The sequence below is a fragment of the Crassostrea angulata genome, chromosome 8 (assembly GCF_025612915.1).
Source record: "Crassostrea angulata isolate pt1a10 chromosome 8, ASM2561291v2, whole genome shotgun sequence".
NCBI lineage: Eukaryota > Metazoa > Mollusca > Bivalvia > Ostreida > Ostreidae > Magallana > Magallana angulata.
In genome coordinates this window covers 48585856-48606431 of record NC_069118.1, presented here as the reverse complement: position 1 = coordinate 48606431, position 20576 = coordinate 48585856, and the positions used below count along the sequence as shown (strand labels likewise).

The 20576-nt window shown below is 34.2% G+C and overlaps 2 protein-coding genes across 2 annotated transcripts; one reads left to right on the top strand and one right to left on the bottom strand.

Annotated features, from left to right (window-relative positions):
* The first annotated feature begins 137 nt into the window (after positions 1-137).
* LOC128159432 (histone-lysine N-methyltransferase SUV39H2-like) lies at positions 138-6852 on the top strand. The gene is made up of 6 exons (XM_052822530.1): positions 138-455; positions 1696-1775; positions 2165-3025; positions 3251-3403; positions 4049-4178; positions 4695-6852. Exons 1-6 carry the CDS (start codon positions 281-283, stop codon positions 5213-5215), a joined length of 1920 nt encoding a protein of 639 aa, XP_052678490.1. The 5' UTR covers positions 138-280; the 3' UTR covers positions 5216-6852.
* A 1332-nt stretch (positions 6853-8184) lies between these two features.
* On the bottom strand, positions 8185-20525 carry LOC128159551 (carnitine O-palmitoyltransferase 2, mitochondrial-like). The gene is made up of 15 exons (XM_052822664.1): positions 20274-20525; positions 20143-20183; positions 19795-19997; positions 18492-18551; positions 18072-18175; positions 15016-15149; positions 14414-14518; positions 13717-13814; positions 13054-13200; positions 12344-12464; positions 11366-11556; positions 10809-10978; positions 10208-10436; positions 9688-9879; positions 8185-9124 (listed from the first exon to the last, which is right to left on the bottom strand). Exons 1-15 carry the CDS (start codon positions 20328-20330, stop codon positions 8979-8981), a joined length of 1998 nt encoding a protein of 665 aa, XP_052678624.1. The 5' UTR covers positions 20331-20525; the 3' UTR covers positions 8185-8978.
* Positions 20526-20576: the final 51 nt, after the last annotated feature.

The following is a 20576-nucleotide window of genomic DNA, read 5'->3' as shown; positions in this document are numbered from 1 at the left end:
AATCAATAAATTAAATTAGATGGACTGATTATTTTGTACAATGTTTAAAAATATTAAAAAGGATTACTAAAACATTTTCATACTATTGTGGAAAAACGAATACTATGCGGGACCCTACATTTTTTTCGTAGAAATATTTGGCCAATCAAATAACAAACCGGATATTAGCCACAACATTCAAATGCGCGCCATTTTTTGCATTGAGGAAAACACAAGACATGTTCTCGTTATATTTCCCCCAATAGAATGCAGTATTGTCGATGATTGTTAAGGAAAGAAAATGGGAATAATAGAAATCTTTGAATCTCGTGTACCATGCTTGTCGGACATCCTGGATCTGCAGCGAACTTGTCAGAAGAACCAGTTGAAGTTTTCCACAGACACCAACCGATACTTGCTGTATTTAACCCTGAAAAAAGTGGGGCCATTTGTTGCACAAAAATTAGTTAGCAAATGTGAGTTCAGTGCTATTTGAATGTAGCATTTGTATATATTATAGACATTTGTATAGTTTCATTAATATTTAATTATTAACATTGAAAGGTATCTTTCTACCTGTTTTTTTACTGTACATTCAGTTCACAGTTGAGAAGAAATGTATGTGGTATAGACAAAATGTTTCTAAAAGAAAGTAAGTTGTTTTGATTAAGAATTTTCATACCCTCGCAACCATGAATCAATGCAGATTTCTTTTTCAGTTCCAAGTGAGTCTTTATATTATCATTTAAACATTGTTCTTTTTTTTATATTGAATGATAAGAATTACAAACCATGCTTTACTCTTTTGTCATGCACAACCTTCAACCAGTTCAAGTAAATTATAATATCTCAGGCAAATAGCAGGAGTAGGAGCCCCCCCCCCTCTCACTTTTTCCCACAGCAAACATTTTTCTTAAATTGACTATATAAAAAAGTGAACTAACATTGAGTTGCCCCCCCCCCATTTTGGTGAGCATGTAAACAATTGAAGTGTAAGGCAGGAAATTAACAGTAAAGGACTATATATGATAAGGACCCAAAATGGCCCCCTAAAATGAACATCATCATTTTACTATCATTCATTGTTTTCTTAGTACAGATATGTATGTGATGTGTTTACATAATATTCATTTTGGTTCAAGTGCCCACAATTTAGAAATATGACATTGTAAAGACAACCTTTTCCCACCATTTTTGCATTTTTAGCATAAAACTGCTTTTTTTCAAGCAGTTTTTCCTTCCGAAAACATAGAGCGCATTTTTGAACAAATAAAATATTTTAATCAGAGATGTATCTAGCCAAGACTAATAAGTGACAAAAGAATGTTCCTTGTTCAAGCATGCGCTCTATATTTCCCAATCGTAAATAGATCAGAAAAATGTCAATTTTTGGCTGATTTTGATTGAAATATACAAATGGCGTCACTTCTGAGGTCATATACTGCCAGTGAGTGCAAATAAATCAAGTAAATAGATGAAAAATATATTTTATATTAACTCTTCTAAAACATTAGTTAACATTTATTGTACCCAAAACACTTAAAAAATGGCAAATTATGGGGGCCAAATTTAACTCTTATCATATATAGTTCTTTGGAAATTGAAGATATACAGGTACAGTACGGTTTTAAACTCAGCCGACCCCTTCTTACACATCCTCATGTTTGTGTACCAGTATTTTTAAAATAAAATAAATCTGTTTTTTTTCCCATGCAGTGGTGGAAAAAGGTGAGATTAAGTGGGACGATGATGATAACTGGGAAGTAGAACAGATCCTGGATCATGTAGAAGAGGAGGTGAGATTTCAACAAGCTGACACCTGTTGAATAAAATGAATACTGAAATTTCTCAACATGCTCAATTAAAATATTGATCTGCCTAAGTGTACAGATGTTGCATTGAAGTAATTGCTGTACACAATGTGTCTCTAACATATTTTGCACATGTTTCATATCATCAGATTTTAAGTTATCAGTATTGAGTACTGGCAAATCAAAGTCAGTTGAATTCATTTACTTTAAAATCTATTTTGATATCAAACTTAAAAGACAATACTGAAAATCAATATTATTATAGCAACCTCAAAATTATTGATGGTAGACTAGAGAATAGATTTATCTGTTGTATGTGTTATGAAAACTCGTGTCAATCCATTGATTTATCAACCAAATATGCCTCTTTTAAGGGTAAAGATTTCTACCTCATAAAGTGGAAAGGTTGGAGCAATGCTTACAATTCTTGGGAGCCCAAAGACAATCTGTCCTGTGAAGACCTTTTATCAGAGTTCAAAGAGTATCAAGCTAAAGGCAAAAAGCGCAGGATGGTGGATAATGAAGATGACCTGGCCCGTCATCCCAAGCGCAACAGAGTAGATGAGATTTTCCACAAACTCGCTCCAGTGCGAGATACTTTGTCTCCGCTGGGTCTCATGTCCTTGTCTAGTCCCACCAAGAAAGGAAAGCGTCCGGTGTACAGGGGAATTAACGGAAATTACGGAGAACCCAGGAACGTGCTCCGAAAGGCCTCTGCCCCGGGCATGAAGCAGCTAAACCCAAGATCCAAATTCTACAAACAGAAGCGAGTGGAGGTGCAGAAAGCCCTGAAAGACTGGGAGAGACATTTGAATGGAATTAATTCTGATCCTGCGGGGATTGTGGTTGAAAACTTGGTCGACTTGGAGGGTCCCCCTGAGAACTTTGTGTACATAAATGACTACCGCTCCGGGGAGGGGATCACCATCCCGGACGACCCGATTGTTGGATGTGAGTGCGAGGACTGCCACAGTAACCAGAAGACGTGCTGTCCGGCCCAATGCGGATCCACTTTTGCGTATTACAAGAAAAAGAGACTCCGGGTCATCAGGGGTACCCCCATCTATGAATGTAACAAAAGGTGTAAGTGTGGGCCCGAGTGTCCGAACCGCGTCGTCCAGCAGGGGAGGAAATTCAAGGTGTGTCTGTTCCGCACGGCCAACGGACGGGGCTGGGGTGTCAAGACGCTACAGAAGATCAAGGAGGGCTCCTTTGTGGTGGAATATGTAGGAGAAGTAAGGAACTTGTTTTTTTTTTGGCTAAATAAGTTTTCCAGATTTTAAAAATTCATTTTAAACAAACTGCACCTGTTGAAAATGAATTATTTGACAATTAGTAAACCTCTTAGTGATGTTTTTCATGTATTCATGTTGCATACTGGTAGGTGTTTGAGGAATATGATTACAAATATATTATCTTCCAAGAATATGTTGGTAACAGACTTGTTGGGTGTTGTACAGGTAATCACTGACAAGGAGGCTGAGCGGCGAGGGAAGCAGTACGATGCTGTGGGCAGAACCTACCTCTTTGACCTAGATTACAACCCCGGGGACTGCCCTTTCACGGTCGATGCTGGGTACTATGGCAATGTGTCTCACTTCATCAATCATTCAGTAAGGATTTTTTTGTGCACCTTTTGAGACCTAGTTTGCCTTAATCTCTCTGCGTAACATTGTTTAATTTAGCACCAGGTTGCTTCTTCACAGATGAATTTCTAGTGAAAAAAAAAGAATTAAAATTGATGAAATTTCTTAGGCATTGAAGAGTATGTTCAGAATGCTGCTTCGTTGCTGTTATTGCTATATTATTGCGAAGGGGAATAACCCCATTTTCATTTGAAAAAACATTGAGTTATTCCCCTACCTTCTTGCCATGCTGTATTTTGTTTTTTGCCTAATTCAAATGATTTTGTTCAAAACCTATATACTCGTACATATATATGCTCATGAATTTAAGTTTGTTGATACATGTGTAAATATATTTGACAAATTCTTAGCTGAGGTTTCCATTTTTATTATGTGATTCTAGATATAATGGCATGTGATGAAATCTTAATCATGAGGGAAGCATGAGATTAGTGTGCCAAGTCAAGTTTAAAGCTTTATGTGTTGTTTTTGCTTAATTTGTCCTTGCTAATGAAAATAAAACCCTGACCAGTTTTGGGTCTCAACACCGAAGGTCTAATGACTCATTAAAAGGTACATGTAACTTGGCCAAATTTTATTAATATGGTTTATACGAAGGTTTCCATTTTATAGTGTGACCCCAACTTAGAAGTGTTTGCTGTGTGGATCAATACTCTAGACCCCCGCTTACCTCGTATAGCTTTGTTCTCCAAGAGAGACATTGAGAAAGGAGAGGAGCTGACTTTTGACTACATGATGACAGGTAAGTGTCACATCACAGATTTGTTAGCTTAAGACGGCTCGATGGTTGTGGCCATTTTTATAATATTTTTATCTTCTTAAGAAGAAGAGTTCTACATAAAGATATGGGAAATAGTCAAGTTTTAAAGTTAAAATAGTTGGAATTTTTCCTTTACTTAATGATAGTTTGATGACCAAAGATATCATCTCTAATTTCTTAAGAAACATCTGATGGAATTCTGTAACTGTCTAGGTGTTTTTTCTCTTTTAAAAAACCTGAAAGTTTATGTTACTAAATATCAATATTGCAATTAACCATGTCCCATTAATAAATTCACAAAATTTGATTCATTTTGTTTTTTCAGAAAAATATCAGTTTTCTTTATTCCATATTTTTGACAGAGTATTGAAGATAATAACCAGAATATTAAGTATTGCTATTTTAAGCCATAGTTGATGCTGTATAAGTTTGCAATTACAAACAGGACAATGTTAAACACCTCAATTTCATTGTACCCTTGTACATTCTTTGTTTTAGGGGACACCACAAATGCAGCCCCTACTCTGGACAATGTGGACATCACAAAACAGGCCAAACTTCTGCAGGCTTCCAGTGCCCAGTCAGTGGAGATGTCAAACGACCCCAACAACCTGGTCAGCGACGACAACACCGCCACAGAGGACGAAGACACCGCAGACGACACTCAGGGGGAGACCGACACCGCGGTGGAAACAGAAACTGAATGTGATACCGCCGACACTGATGTTGAAAAAGATGAAGGTAGCAGCCAAAAGAACCGCGATGAAAGGGAAAGTGAAAGCCAAAAGAACCGCGATGAAAGGGAAAGTGAAAGCCAAAAGAACCGCGATGAAAGGGAAAGTGAAACTAGTAGACCAGAAATGGTTGCCACTGGTGATGCTCCGAGTGGAAGCGTGGGGAAAAACGTGGAAAACGCTCCAAAGAAGACCCCCGAGAAACTGCTCCCTAAGTCTGTTACCGACCAGTATAAGATAGTGTGTCAGTGTGGGGCCAAGAACTGTAGGAAGTACCTGTTCTAATGGACCACTACTATCTAATGTAGCAGTCATCTTTTTTTTTAGTCAATTTTCTTTGTGGCATTTAATTATTTTCATAAAAGGTTTCAATGTAGTAATGAAAAATGACATATTTGTCGGAGAAATCGTTTGATCTAAATAAGACATTTTCGTTGATCTTATGAGATGAATGGTGCTTTGAATATCAGATTTTTTAAAAGTAAAATAATTGTCTTAGGGGTTGAGAGATCTAGAATGTGTGCCAATTCAATAACAAATATTTACCATATGATAAGATGGTTAGATGAAATGAACGTAGCTGTGCATGTAGAATTGAAATTAGATTTTTTCTGTTATATGTGATCTGAAGGTAGAAATTTGTAAGAATGGAATTTAAAGAGACTTACAAATAAAAGAGGAATTTGTTCATAATTAACAGGATCTTTTAAAAATAAATTACTGTTAATGAGTAATATATTTTACGATTTATTTCAAAAGAAACCTTTTGTTAATTTTATAACAGAGGATTAAGGAATTCTTATCATGGCTCAAGGCTAAATTCCGTTGTAATATTTATTTTGTATTTTATTATGAAATTTGCTAGCATCAGTCTGATCAATATGTAATTATATGTATAGTGAATAATCATTTGTAGCTGCAATCACTGTCTGTGTTCTGATACTGTAAAGCCTCCAAGATTAATTTAAATGAATTTGATAGATTCATAAAGACATTACACAAATATAATACAACTATAAATATGATTGTCAGATGGATGTAAAGTGCATGGAAATGTAATACACGTGAAATGTTTGTCGAGTGAAACATGAAGATGCAAGTTTACCGTAGCTGATATTTGTAAATAAGTGTTTAGTGTGTTTTCTATTTTTCTCTGCATATTGGAATATTGTAATAAAGAACATGTCTTGAAGTTTAGAAGTTTGCATGATAGAACACAGGTTATAAGAATGTGTCAATTTCTAGTGTAAGTAGTTTAGTAATTTGAGAATGTCGTGTCATGGAGGGGAAAACAGCACAGTTTTATGTTGCTTGTTACGTAGATTCATCATCTCTTGTGTATCGTCTATCTTGAGAAAAATCTTTGTTGGATTTTTTTTATTGGCAGGGAATTTAAAGAAATACATGTATGTTTGCTCATTATATTAGATATAGTTTTCTCATTAAAGTTATAATTAATATGAGATATTTGTGTACTTGTAACATATTATATTGTAAGCATGTTTCAAAAGGAAAGTGTCAGAGCAATTGCATGTAAATGGTAGATAAGTAAATGTAAACATGTACACACAATTTTCCTTGAATGAAAAATAGCCTTAGATAGTCATATATACGTTTGATTGTATATGTGGAAGAAGTAATAATGTAATGTTGTGAAAACTGCTCGATACTGGGTTCATTTTATTGTGCATAACAATTTTATTTTTCAATCTCTGATGCCGGGTAATATTTGTAACAGCTTGTGGGCCCACCCATGTTTCCTTGTTGCTTCAATTATAATAACATGATGGGAATGTTTTTGAGAATACCAACAGATTGAAAGTATTTAAAAGAACACATGACTGTTAACTTATTTTAAATGGCTATTCCAAATGTATTATGTTTGAATGACGTTTCTAAAATAAAAACTTGTTTAACTTTGAGATGTCGTGCTATTGGTATTTCGGTGGGAATAAATTTGATCACTTGGAAAGGATTCTTGCAATCTTGCTGTAACATAAGGAGAAGAAAAATCGATCACTTTGCAAGGAAATCTTTCTACATGAACAACACTACAGTATAAACACAACAAATTAAAATGCTGTGGAGTCATCATGTTCATGGGGGACCAATCTTTGTTGGTGTCGTAGGTAACCCTTGTCCATGAATTTACATCTGGTGATACATTCAATTTGCCAACAAAAATGAAGATCTTATGAAAAAATCAGACATCTGGTTTGAAACAGTTGACGTTTTCTGAATGAGCAAATGATATCGATCCAAGATGCGAGCATTACATGTATTAGCTGCAGGGGTGACAGCCCTAGACATGTATCTGCTCCATTCAAGGAATGCTGTGTTATAATAATAAAAAAAAACTAGAAAGAGGTGCCTTCAGCACTAAAGATCCATACAGGTGGCTATTGGCCCCTCCAATTTTTGTCTTGCCTTCCACTTTTTCTTCTGCTCCTCCACTTTTTTTGCCTCTCCACTGCTAAATGCTCGTGGAGTCATACAAACGAAAATGAAGGGCATGAAAGAAAAGAAATGAAACTGGATATCTCTGCCTTACATACATGGCAAGGACTTGTTATATTTGTCTTGTCTGTTTTATTTTCTTTTATCTGTCACACTTTTTGCTTAGTTCAAGGATAGAGTGCAAGATTTTTCATCAAGTTCCAATATACACAAATACATACTTATAGATAGATGCAACCAGTTTAACTGGATCATTATTTTCTGACCTTGACCTTTCTTATTACCATACCTTGATGTTATTATTCCTCATATTTTGAATTAAAATCAGTTTCATAGACGCCATAGAAGAATTTCTATTTAACTTTAATTTGTTTAGCCTTGTGATACTAGTAGATACATGTATATGCATGGTTGTGAGCAATTGAACAGTAACATTTATTTTTTTTACCTTTCGCATGTCCTTGACCTCACTGGTCCTTATTTTGAAAGAAAGTGAGTTTAAAGACTTTGCTCAAGATTTTTTATTAATACATGTATTCAACTTTTTTTTCTTCTGACCTTGACTTTTTATTTGGCCTTAACCCTGTGCATTTCTATTTTGTATACTGGTAAACTTAAATTTAGAAATTCATCTCACTTACCATCAGTACTTTTGAGTCAGCACAACTGTGTGGTCATCCCTGCTCGTGAACAGGTTGACAAAAATTGATTGATAAGGGTACAAACTTCAGAGCCATAGATCATTTGACCTGAATTGAATCCTTGTGTTCCCATGAAAATAAGAATCTCAAAGAAAATGTTGTAAAAAGAAAATATGTTTAATCACATAAATCACAGTATTGGAATCTATATAAGGGCCTTTTTAATCACAGATTGAAGGGTAATGAAGGCAATCTTGTTACAATTGCACAGGCATAGTAAATGCAACAGTCTTTGATGTTTAATGGGCACTTATGAAGTATGTACATGCACACATTTGTTTTTCTTTACTAATTATCACATTTTTATTCTCAGACAAAATATTTCAAGTTGGGGAAAAAAAATCACAACTGAACATTTTCTCTTGACTGTAAATTCACAATTTCTGTTGTGCACATTTTATATGCTAAACATTGCATCTCATCAAAGAATAACAGTATTACTTTTAAACTGTGTAAAATACATCTTGAATTCCATAATACTCATGCACAATTCTGTTTAGATGAATATATATATAGAACTTGATCATATTACCACAATATAACATTGGAATACATGTAAAGTCTTTCATTTGCTACATGTAAATACATTTATTCATTTACTCATTGTTCAACATTTTTATGAATCACATGTTTTGGTCAGAATGGACCCATCTTCAAATCTCGTATAAAGTCAAACCAAAGCAATTAGAGACTTAAGATCATTTTTTCCAGTTCTTTTAAAGGAAATCTGAGAAAAAATTCAATTAAGTCTGACAGTAAATAATTTGCAGACAAAGAAGAGAACAATCACTTCAATATATATCACATTAAAACAATCACATAAATAAAGTAAGGTAAATTAATTCATGTATGACGATAACGAGTGACTATCTATGTCCCTGATTTGATCACTATGGTTTCCTGGGATTTCGCCCTTCTAGAACTTCATACATGTCATCTAACGACTTTGTGACACACTCGATGAATCCTGGCGCGTTCCTCGCAGGAGGGTAGCTGGTCACGTTGAATCCTATTCTGCTGTCTTCTATAGAGTAACCTGTCAAAATGAAGAGGGGGAGAATTTAGCTTACTTGGGTATAAACAATCTTACTTAATAATAATTCTTGCTAAAAATACAGCTTAATCACTGCGCATGTATTTACATTGTGATATAACATATAAATAGATACCGGTACAATCTGTTCTGGTCTGGAATTTTTTGTTAGTTGGGAGTGAGTGGAGTTGGGTTAATATTTAACAAGATCAGAGCTTTTCATTAGGACATGAACAAAATTTTCATATTGATGATTTGTAAGATAAACATCAACAACAGATATTAATAAGGGATTTTTATCAAACACAGGATAAATACCTGGTACATCTAAACAATAATATTTTTGATCATAACTGAGTCTCTTTAATTTATTAGCTGTTAAAATTCTCTTATTCAACCCCCTCTCCTTATGTTTCTAATTTACCAGTACCTTTCATCCTCCCTTTATCCATTTCCCTTAGACCTTTACTATTTTTTATTCTATGTTGACTCACATTGAATTGCTCTTCTGTTCTGTTGATTACCGTAAATAAAAATAGTGGACATGGAATGATGGGAAAACTCACCCACTCCAAACCCGTCGGGAGTCACTGGGGCGAATCCTCCAATCAGAATGGCAGGACTAGACACCGTGGAGGTAGACAGGATGATGTGGTTCAATTTCTGGTAGGCGGGGTCAGTGAACAGCTCGGGGACCCGCCCACCCTCCTCCTCCACCAGGGTCTTCAGACCGAACAGGTGTCTGTCAAACCCCTTACCTGTGTTAATGACAAAAATCTGTACATGTATGACATGTTAGTGTACGGTACATAGAATCCTTAACATATTTTCAAATGGTTTTCATTAAAGACTTAGTACAAAGCCACACCAAATAGTAACAGTTTAATAAATCTGACCTCAAATTTGAAATCATAACCTTTGACCTCTCATGTAAAATTCAAACATCGAAAAAAATGTTTGCATGGACTTGACAGAGCAACAATTAGACATTATGACGGACCAAGAACAGAAAGTACATGTATAAAATTAAACAAAAATAAGTATTTCAAGTTTTAAATGGACAGCAGTGATTGATAGAATCAATACCCATTGCAGCATTCCTGGTGAGGGTGCCATGCTTCTTGGAGCATGCCAGCATGGCGTTCTTCAGCTCCTCCGTGGATGGGATCGGATGATCATCCACAAACAGCATGCACGCCCGCTTGGTTTCCGCAGTTGCGGGGCGGATTGTTTCCGTCCTTCCATGTTTAAAGGCGGAGGTGCTACAGGACTCGTAGGTGGCCACAGTTCCTTTATATTGTCTGTAGTACGCCATCTGTTTCAGGAAGAGATGTAAATTAACTTGTTAAAAAATAAATTTACATGGAATTGCCAAATGCAAATTTAGAACCTTTATGATAGATCTCTACATTTATGTGTTTATACACTATATTCAAATAGTTCTGTCATTTCATCATAATTCATTTAAAAACCCAATTTTAGTGGATTTCATTGTTGAGCTGATTTAGGAATTTAAGTGTTCATCAAAGTAAGATATCTGTCAATATATTTATTGCTTGGACACCCTTAAATATTTATTAAAATGTACATCTTTCCTGGAAATCAAATCTGTACATGTATTACATATAACTCAAGTATTTGAAAAATTTTGAGTTTTTTCACCTCTAAATGTATAAAATGTAGTTACCTGGATAGCTAGTTGCATCAGCGAGTCTGGGCCCATCCCACTCTTCTTGACGTAAGATTTGGTGTACTTCTGGTACTCTAAGTGGTCCACATCCAAACTCTGCATGGTCGCATTGAACTTCTTCACTGACTGTTCTACATTATCCTTCATCTCTTGGTCCAGTTTGAATTCTAAACACACATAACATGTTCTAAAATGTATATGATGCAATTCATTGATATGTTTGTTAAACCATACCTCAATTTGGAGATAATGATCGGCCTGATATAAAGTTTTTAAAAATTTACTGAGAGGGTACTTCAATTCAAACCCATTTCCATGCTCTTGTAAAGACATGTACAAAGTCGAGAATTAATTCCCAATATTTATTCATCTATGCAACAAAATTTTCATAGTTTTAAAACAGAAGAATTGGTCATTATATATGCAGATGTTTCTCTGATTTATTCAATAATTTATTTGACATATTTGGCTGGGAGGAAAAACACATACTTTAGATGATCAGGATCTGTCACATTTCAAATACATGTACAGAATTATTTGTGTGGATAACTGACCCAGTTTCCTGACATTTCCTGCATTGGCTGGTACATCAGTGGATGGATGAACTACGGATTTGTCTATGGAGTTGGCAAAAACCTCGTTAAAGTAACGCAACACTGCTACACCGTCACCCCAAGCATGCTCAAAGTTAACGCAGGCGTTGCCACTTCCTGTCAGGATCAGGGATAAGCTTTTGTCAAACCATCTGAAAAATAGCAAGAAATATTACCCAGTGAGACTTTGTGATCATGTCACAGACACCTAAAAAGGTTTGATGGTCTATGCTGTTTTTCAATATTTTCCTAATGAAGATTGATAATAAAGATTTTGATTGGCTTTATATGTAAGCAAAATGCAAGTGGTTTCTACTATAGAATGCCTTGATGCCATTCTGATAAATCAATTAAATTTCATAAAATTAAATCAAAAATGTGTTATAAAGACATATTGACACCACTGACTCCCTAAGCTTCAATATCCAGATTTATTGGGAAAGAAATAAATTACTGCTGTACTTTTAATCTGAGTTCCAAAACCTCTGACCATTAACTCTCAACCATATCAATCAAAGTTTTTCATATTCAAATGATATCATTCGCCCACTAATTACATTTTCCAGTAAGTTTCTTTTCTGATACATCATACATCAATCAAAAAATCTTTAGTTTTATTTCTTAAATAATTTGTAATTATGTACCAGCCCAACTGAAAATTAAGTCCTTTTTGGCAGTTGGACAGACTGTTATTTCAAACCTTAGCAAGTACAAATATACAATTTGACATACATGTAGCCTGCTTACTGCTACCATGCAGAAGAATCTATTCATATGAAGTTTCTTTCTTCCCTCTCCAAATTTTCTCTATGTCCCCCCCCTCTCTCTCTCTCTCTCTCTCTCTCTCTCTCTCTTTCTCTCATATAATTTATGTATATTATTAAAATCTCTATAATACCCTTGAATAGATATATAAATAAATAAAGAAATCCGCCTTACATTCTTCCTGCCTCTCCGTGGAGGAACTTCCTGGTGACATCATTAGGATCGGTCGGCTGATCGTCCTCCAGACAGAGGGTGAACACTGCAGAGTCTATCAGCTTGAGTGTCTCCTCATTCCCTGTCAGCACAATATGAGGATAATGTAAATATAAATTCATTTCATTCAAGAACTATTGAAGAAACCAATGTTCCTCCTTATTCTTAATTTGCTTTGTAACACTGTAACTGATTTGAAGAAAATAAAATGGGAATAGCTATGAATTATACAATATTAATCAAAACCCAAATTACAATTCTTTGCACTGAACATGTATATACTGTAAATTCCTTTTTTTACGCGGGTACTTATTTCCATGAGTCCACTGTTTTGTATCAAATCGCAATCATGAAACTTTTTTTATAATTTCCTATTGTTGAATACTGTCTAAAAAAAAATAGCGAGATTTTAACATCTGTGAGGATTGCTTCTCACGATTCTACGTGAAAATTATTTTCTCACGCTTAATTAGGAATCTACAGTATGGTATGAGAGACAATGCACATGTACATAAAAATTATGAAATGTAAAGCTTCATGTATATAAAAGATATGAAAGTATTCTTTACTATAATGAAGTATCAGTACATGTATACTAGTCATGTTTATCATTTTGTTTATCAAGGATCATTATAACATGGAACTATACTTTGTTCTACAGTGAACCTTACCCAGACCGATAAGCTTGTCTCTGTAGGTGGCCCATGTGTCTCGGTTCTCTGCGGTGAATACCCCCACAGGGTGAGGGGCCGGGGGACTGGAGTCCTTCATGACCTGGTGGACACAGGACATGATGACCTCCGGCTCCAGAATGTTCCCTACAAAAGTCAAGGTCGATCCATTGTAGCAAGCCACATGTTTTGTGTCCATTATACTTTCATTTTTGTTTTGCAGTAGAATGGACAAAAACATGAGACTTTTGTGGCTTGTGACAATGCAGCAAATCTGGCTACATATATGTAATATATTCACCCCCATTTTATATTTGCCTTTTTGCCCTTGTTATCAGCAGGCAAATTAAAAACTGAGCAATTTTCAATGTCTCAAATTATTACTCTTTCAGCACAACTATATATCTGGGTGAATTCAAGACGGGGTGAAACCGTTTGCAAGTGAAGAAGGGCAAAAATAACACAGGGGAAAAAACCCTGTATACAGTATACCAAAATTTGACTTTATTTAAAAATATATAATACATTATTATATAAAATTAATTCATGTACAAAAATCACCAATTTTTTTGCACATTATCAATACAACAACTACAACCATTTGAAAAATTAGTAAAAATGACAGGAAATTTTTTTTGGAGAAGAAATTTTGAAACAAATAACCTTTGGAGTCCAAGACATCGAACACGTAGAAGTTTCCATTCCTCATGACAAGGAGATGTTTGGCATCTTTGTCCACCACCAGTTCATCCTTGCCTGGTCTGTGCAGATATAAACACCGAAACAGGACATCAATGACTGTAGTAATACTTTTTATTTTTTATCAAACCTATGCTCCTAACATATATAATAATATCAATAATATAAAGTCCATGTTGCTGTACCAGGAATTTGTTGCTGTGAAACATATGGTACTAATAATAATTACAATCTACTTCTACTGCTTTCCAACCTACTTTTTGTAAGCTGATTCAAGAATACATAAACATGGGTACATGTATAAGTTTAAAATGAATTCAATGGATAAACATGCAGAAGATTGGATAGGAGTGTGCTAATTTATTTTACTATTTTACTCAAGGGATAGGAAGATTGGTCTAGATTTTGAATTCACTTATTCACAAATGTTTGCAGTTTGACAAAACAAACACAGAGTATAATATTATACAAAGTGTGATCTGAATTCACTCAAAAACTATGAACACTACAGCATTCACTTAATGTAAACAAACATGACATTGTATAAATATGCATATTTTAAATTACTCTAAAATGTGGTAATGTACCATTCACAGAAACATACAATGTCCAGAAAAATTCTCCATGTATATTACCTATGCTGAGTACATGTATTACTTACCTTGGAATACGCGTTGAATTAAAGAGGTTTTTGTACTGACTCATGTCCAAGGGGAAAGCCTTATACAAGTAGGCTCCATAGAAAGCAATGGAGGAGGGAATCATTCTGTCAGAAAAAAGAATCAATTATCTTATGTATGACTAGCATCGGCTGACTTGTGCATTTTACATGATGCATTTAACTTCTCCTGCTTCAGCCATGGATATTTTTTTATATAAACAAAGCTACTTTAATAAAACAAATTGATTTTTCAACATTATTCAATCAGATATTAGAAAATTAAATCAAAGAAAAAAAAGTTTGATTAAATTTTCAATAAAATATGTCAAGATTCAGTGTTTGAACAATTGAACAATGCATGCATAATGTAGTTTTATTATTCCTGCATTTATTCCAAGCATGTGTACAATAATAATCATGATAATGCTCAAAAGGTCACTTGCTTTCTGAATAGAAACTTTCAGTGAAGATTACTTTAACCATATGCAGTGCACAGATGTTACTAAGGTTATGTTTTTCTTTTGAAAAAATCCCTACTTGTTACACATTCAGTCATGTATCCTTTGTAACAAAAAAAGATGGACATACATGTATCTGTTTACCTCATGACTTTTCTGAATCTCATGTTGTCGGATTTTCCCGGATTGAGATGAAAGATATCAGGTTCTAGAATGTTGGCACGGAGGGTCTTCATGAACTTCAGAGACGATACGATCATGTTTGTTGAACGAATCAGCTGTAATCAACAACAAAATACAACTTTCTTTTTAGGCCAAAAAAAATTAATCATTAGTTTCTCGGGCCAAAATTTTGAAATTTTGATGAGGCAGGCAGGTTTTTTTTTTTTTTTTTTTTTTTGTAAAGGACAAAATTTACAGTGACGGTAACCCATATTTTATGATTTATTCATCAAGCTGATACATTGGCTAAGTTTAAATATTTCTTTTAATTTGTTCTTTTTAGTTTAAACTGTCTCTGTTTCCTTTTCAAAGGTTAAGTTTTTGCAGATGAACAAACAATGGCAAATGGTGTGTGCCCCTGCTTCATTTTGCAGCCCATCTTTCCCCTCCACAGTAATTACACAAGTCTGAACTGAAATAGGGGACTTCTAATGGCATTTCACTATCTGAATTTGCCATATAAAAATTTATCAAATAAAGCATTCTTATTAATCTTCATTGCCTTGAGTACAGAAATCAAGGAAAAGTAAATAAGTCATCAAAAAAATTTCAAACAATAGAATTGTCCTTTGTTCCTGCTACTAGGCAATATCACAGAGGCTTCAATTTCTGAAGATAACAGAAATTTCAGTGGTAGTGTTAACAGGGACCAACATGGGCAGATTTAGTTTATGGAGACTTCACTTCTGAAATTTTCCCTCACAGAAAGATAGGGAGAAGTTTGAGAAATTAGGTGGACTTCCATTCTTTGACAATGGCATAATACTAAAGATAATATTTGTATACACAGATTCAACCTTAATTTAAATTGGATTAGAAGCAAGTCAATTAAATATAAAAATAACTCCTAAAAAATTAAAATCTTATCCAATTTTTTAAATTTAATTTATTAGGTGTATTCATACATTTTGTAGATGAAATGTTTCGAAATTGTGTTGGCTAAATGACAAATAAAACCAGTCTATGTGTTTCAGTGTATTTTGGAGGTATTAGTCCAACCCTTTGACCCAATTACAACCGTCATATAGTTGGATCTGTTTAACTTTAAAGACAACTGTAGACAAACGGTTTTATGATTATTTTAGCATTAACTTGGCAAAGTTGTTAACTATAATCACAAGTTACCAACCAATTATAATATCAGCATCTAAAGTTATAAACATCGGTTGTAATTTTCAGTGCACAGTAGCTAGGGACCTATGTGGTTGCATCAACCTTATTTATAGCCTAACCTCTAAAAATAAGACAGTCGCTAGTTATTAATCACAAAAGGGGTTAACTAAGGCTATGAAAATGTCTTTTGAATTTGATAATTATCATTTTATTGCATTACTGGTTAACTTTCACGATCGTGAAATCAGCGGTACATAGAATTACCGAAATACCCACGATTTACCGAAATACCTGGTGAAAACACCGAAATACCCTTCAAAAACACCAAAATGTCCATTATTACGCCATAAAGAGTGTATGTCTAGTATTTTATATAGATAGTTATTGTAAATAAAGTTTATTTTTGGAATAAATGTATATATTTATTATAATACTTGAACTTGTGTTATATACGTGTGCAAGAGAAAGGAGCAATTCTGATAGGAATTACGTCTTTAAAATAGTTGCTCTTTTTATAGTTGCTTCCACTCTATATGGATTTTTGATAGTTATTATATGATATTACAAAATAAAAGCTGATAAACTGTTATTTTCAATTCTTAGGAATAAAATTTCACACCTCTATTCGAGTGGAAAGCAATTCATGCAAGAGTTAACGTTCTTAACCCAATGTCTACACGTTAAAAATCGCTATTTATGTCAAAATAATTACATTATCAAACTGAAAATTTGGGAAATACATTTAAACACTTAGATTTAAACTATGATGTTAAATATTTGTGCTCAAATGAGGCATTTTGGTGTTTTTGAAGGGCATTTCGGTAAATCACGGGTATTTCGGTAATTCTAGTTACCCTGAAATCAGAATACAGGGCAACTTTTACCTCACTTTCTGAGGAAATTCTGGCGAAGTTACCGACCACAAAGCGAGTACTTATATTTACATAAACTTGTGTTTAGCTCAGGAAGCCCCATAGGTTTGTCACTGGGTAGATGTGTCAGATAAAATAACGTTTTCACTGACACTGAGTGACAGAGACAAGCGTTTATTCTGAGCGTTTGTTTACATTGATTCCATAATATAGAAAACCGATAATGATAAGATATGAAAAATCCGGAAAAATAACGATAAAAAAGTTTGATGCGGCGACAATTTTACTGATGCGGCGGTGCCTGAGAAACAAATCATTAATTTTTTTTGGCCTTATATTATATTTAATTCTATATAATATCACTGAGACATTATTGAGACCTGTATGCACATGCACTGTATAACATACATCAACTTATAACAAAAAACCCAACTATCTATATTTATCTATCGTTAAATATGTCAATTTTCTTTTGACATCTTCAAGTACTGTGGAATCATAAGAATTCTTGGTGGCTCAATTTTCGTGGTATTCAGGGGTATAGCCCTCTCCCACGAATTTACATCCTCAACGAAAACGAATTTTGAAAGAGTAAGTTTTCTTACTGAAGCTGAAAATCCACAAAATTACATCCCCACGAATAAGCAAAGAACCCAAAAACCACGAAAATTGACCCCAAAGAATTTAAATTATTCAACAGTAACCAGAAAACTAAAAATAGAAAATTGTATTGTATTGTAAAATACAATATTTCTGTACACAAAACCTGCAACATCTTCCTTCAGACTGTTAAGTCATAAAGAGGAGAAAATGTAAAAGAAGATATTTTTAAATTTTCCAGATAAGTTTGTTCATATCTAAATGGCAAACCTTCCATTATAATTATAAAAGGAGTTTCTATTTGCACACAAACAGCCAAAAGATTTTTTCACTGATAGATATATATATTTATAGAGAGCTTAATTCACATGGACAGGTGTCTTAATTTGATACCTGGTTCTGGTATTCTGGACGGGGGTCATCTTGGAAAGAGATGAAGGGATTGTAATTCAGGACTATTGGCAGCCGAGACTTTAGATACATGTCAAACCATGGTTCTAAAAGACAAAGATAGAAAACATGTCTTGAAGACGAACATGTATTAGTTTTTGATTCAATTTGATTCATTTGGTTGCGATGTAAAATAGGAATGTTTGTTTGATATAAAGAGATATAAGTAACATCTGGCCACACACAAAACAAACCTGGAATATATATATATTTTTTCACAAAGTATAACCAAGGAATTGTATTCTGAATTACTGTAAATTAAATTAAGCTTGTAGAAAGAATTTATGAATTGTTTCTGCATTTTTGCAGCACACAATTAGAAGGGAGATAACTTTGATAATATGTCTCACTTCTGATACTTACTTGTCACGTAACTTGTGTGTTTGTTTTGTTTATCTTTTGCAACCAATCTCTTCTGAAGATCTGTTAGTGGAGGAAAAAGAACAAACTAATGGTTATTCAGTATCTTAAAAAGAAAAGAAAACTTTGTTTATAAAACACTGCAAAAGTGTTTTTAATACCAAGCGCAACGAGAGGCGGGCGAAGCCCGCCTCGCGAAGCGAGGATTAATGGTAACACGTATATATAAGAAAATCAGTGAAAAATGAAAGTTGAATCAGGGGTACTAAGGCCAAAAAAAATTTCTTCCAGCCCTGGGCGCCGCCATCTTGGCAGCCATTTTGTTTTTAAAAAGTTAGTTCGATCATTGATTGATCACTACTTATCGATGTTTGTTGCCCCTAAACTCGATTAAATAAGTTCCAGTGTTTCAATAGAAGGTAATTCGAATTAAAAGAAATTAAAAAGGAAACAAGATAATTTTCAATAGTGCTTTAATCAAGAAACACGACATGTTCTATGTATGTCTTATCAAATTATCAGATGGAAAATAAAAACATTAAAGTCAAGGAACTGATCTTTTAGATACCGAATAAAGTATTTAATTTTATTACAGCGGCATTCATATGAATTAAATTGATAAACAATGAAAGAAGAAATAAAAAATAGGTCGGAATAACGTTACTCTCTTTGGCTATTTCCGAAGACAAAACTTGAACGTTTACGTCTGAAATATGACGTCACAATGTAGACTGAGCACGCGACGTTTAGTAAAACTTGGGCTAATGATTTGAGTAGGCAATCAGGCGGATCCTACTGTGTGCGTTTCAAATAAATTCTATTCTACAAAAATCAAACTGCACTGTGTTAAATCTGCGCTCGGTCCAACGGTCACACCGTTTTCATATTAGAAACGGCCATAAATGTATTGAAAATAATTTTTTTTTTAATTTTATGACCTCTCAGACATGAATTATAATTTTTGTACATTCTATATATAGGGCAAGCATTAATGATTTTATGTTATTATGTTTGATGTACTCGGGGAGACAGCATTTTTTTTTATTTTCATGAACATTAATAACAATAATCTGATAATCAAACTTTTTTTTCATGAGAAAGCTACACAAACTCAGTATTATTAATACAAAAACATAATTTAGATACTGGCGTCCCAGTTCTCGCCGAGTACCATTGATAAAATGATGTAACTGAATGCACTCATTTTGGCCTTGAGTATTCATGTACAACTTTCAAATTAAAAACAGGTACATGCTCTACTTCATCAGATTTTTGCTTGTTTTCTTTAGTTAGCAGACAATTGTACCTGGACCATCTGTGGCCTTAAATTTGTTCACAATGTCGACTGTTTGGTCATATTCAGCATCTGTCAGGATTTGTCGCTGACTCTCCAGGTATTTCTTTAAGGTATCCTCCAACTCTGGAACTGGGAGCCTGGGAAGGCTGGCCTGAAAATGGTCTGTGCGCAGAATGCTTCTGTGTAGAAAATCTTTATCATCTGGGGCAGTGCTGTCCAAATAGAAAAAAAATCATATAAAAGTAAATGCCAGTAAGATCATTAAGGAGAAAAATTCAGAAACAATCAAAAAAAGTTTTTCTTTGAGTCTTGACACCCATCAGTTTTGATATAGTCAACAAATGCTTGACATAGTACCTGTAATTTAGTGATGGGTTTTCTTGATTAGCAGTGAGATGCTGAAAAGATAAGCGTAAGTTAAAGTATAATCAACTGAATGCATTAAATAAAATCAAATAGCAAAATCCAACCGGAAAACAATGAAGAACCTGTAAAAGTTGTAATTTTGTTTTCCTCAACGCGTTTAGCCTGTGAAGTTTCAACATTCTGAACTGTCGACCGGTGGAGACCTCACACAGGAAATCGCCTTTGCCGAGAAAAACTAGAAGCGCGAAATGTCGTTACTATTTTTCCGGCAAACAAACGCAGTGTAGGGAAAATAATTTTTTTTCTTCTAAACAAGATTACGTAATTCATCGCGCTGTTTTGCTATTTCTCATAAAATCAGGTTTTCTTGACGGGAAAGGTCTTGGTCATAAATAAAAACCACGTAAGCTTCACCAGGCCATGCG

What these genes read in the sequence shown, in the direction of transcription:
- LOC128159432 (XM_052822530.1), top strand. Translation starts at nt 281, where the DNA reads ATGGGAATAATAGAAATCTTTGAATCTCGTGTACCATGCTTGTCGGAC. An exon ending in TGGATCATGTAGAAGAGGAG is followed by an intron (nt 1,776 to 2,164) that starts GTGAGATTTCAA and finishes GCCTCTTTTAAG; the next exon opens with GGTAAAGATTTCTACCTCAT. An exon ending in TGGTGGAATATGTAGGAGAA is followed by an intron (nt 3,026 to 3,250) that starts GTAAGGAACTTG and finishes GGTGTTGTACAG; the next exon opens with GTAATCACTGACAAGGAGGC.
- LOC128159551 (XM_052822664.1), bottom strand. Translation starts at nt 20,330, where the DNA reads ATGTTGAAACTTCACAGGCTAAACGCGTTGAGGAAAACAAAATTACAA. An exon ending in CAAAATTACAACTTTTACAG is followed by an intron (nt 20,184 to 20,273) that starts GTTCTTCATTGT and finishes TTATCTTTTCAG; the next exon opens with CATCTCACTGCTAATCAAGA. An exon ending in TCCCGACGGGTTTGGAGTGG is followed by an intron (nt 9,125 to 9,687) that starts GTGAGTTTTCCC and finishes TCATTTTGACAG; the next exon opens with GTTACTCTATAGAAGACAGC.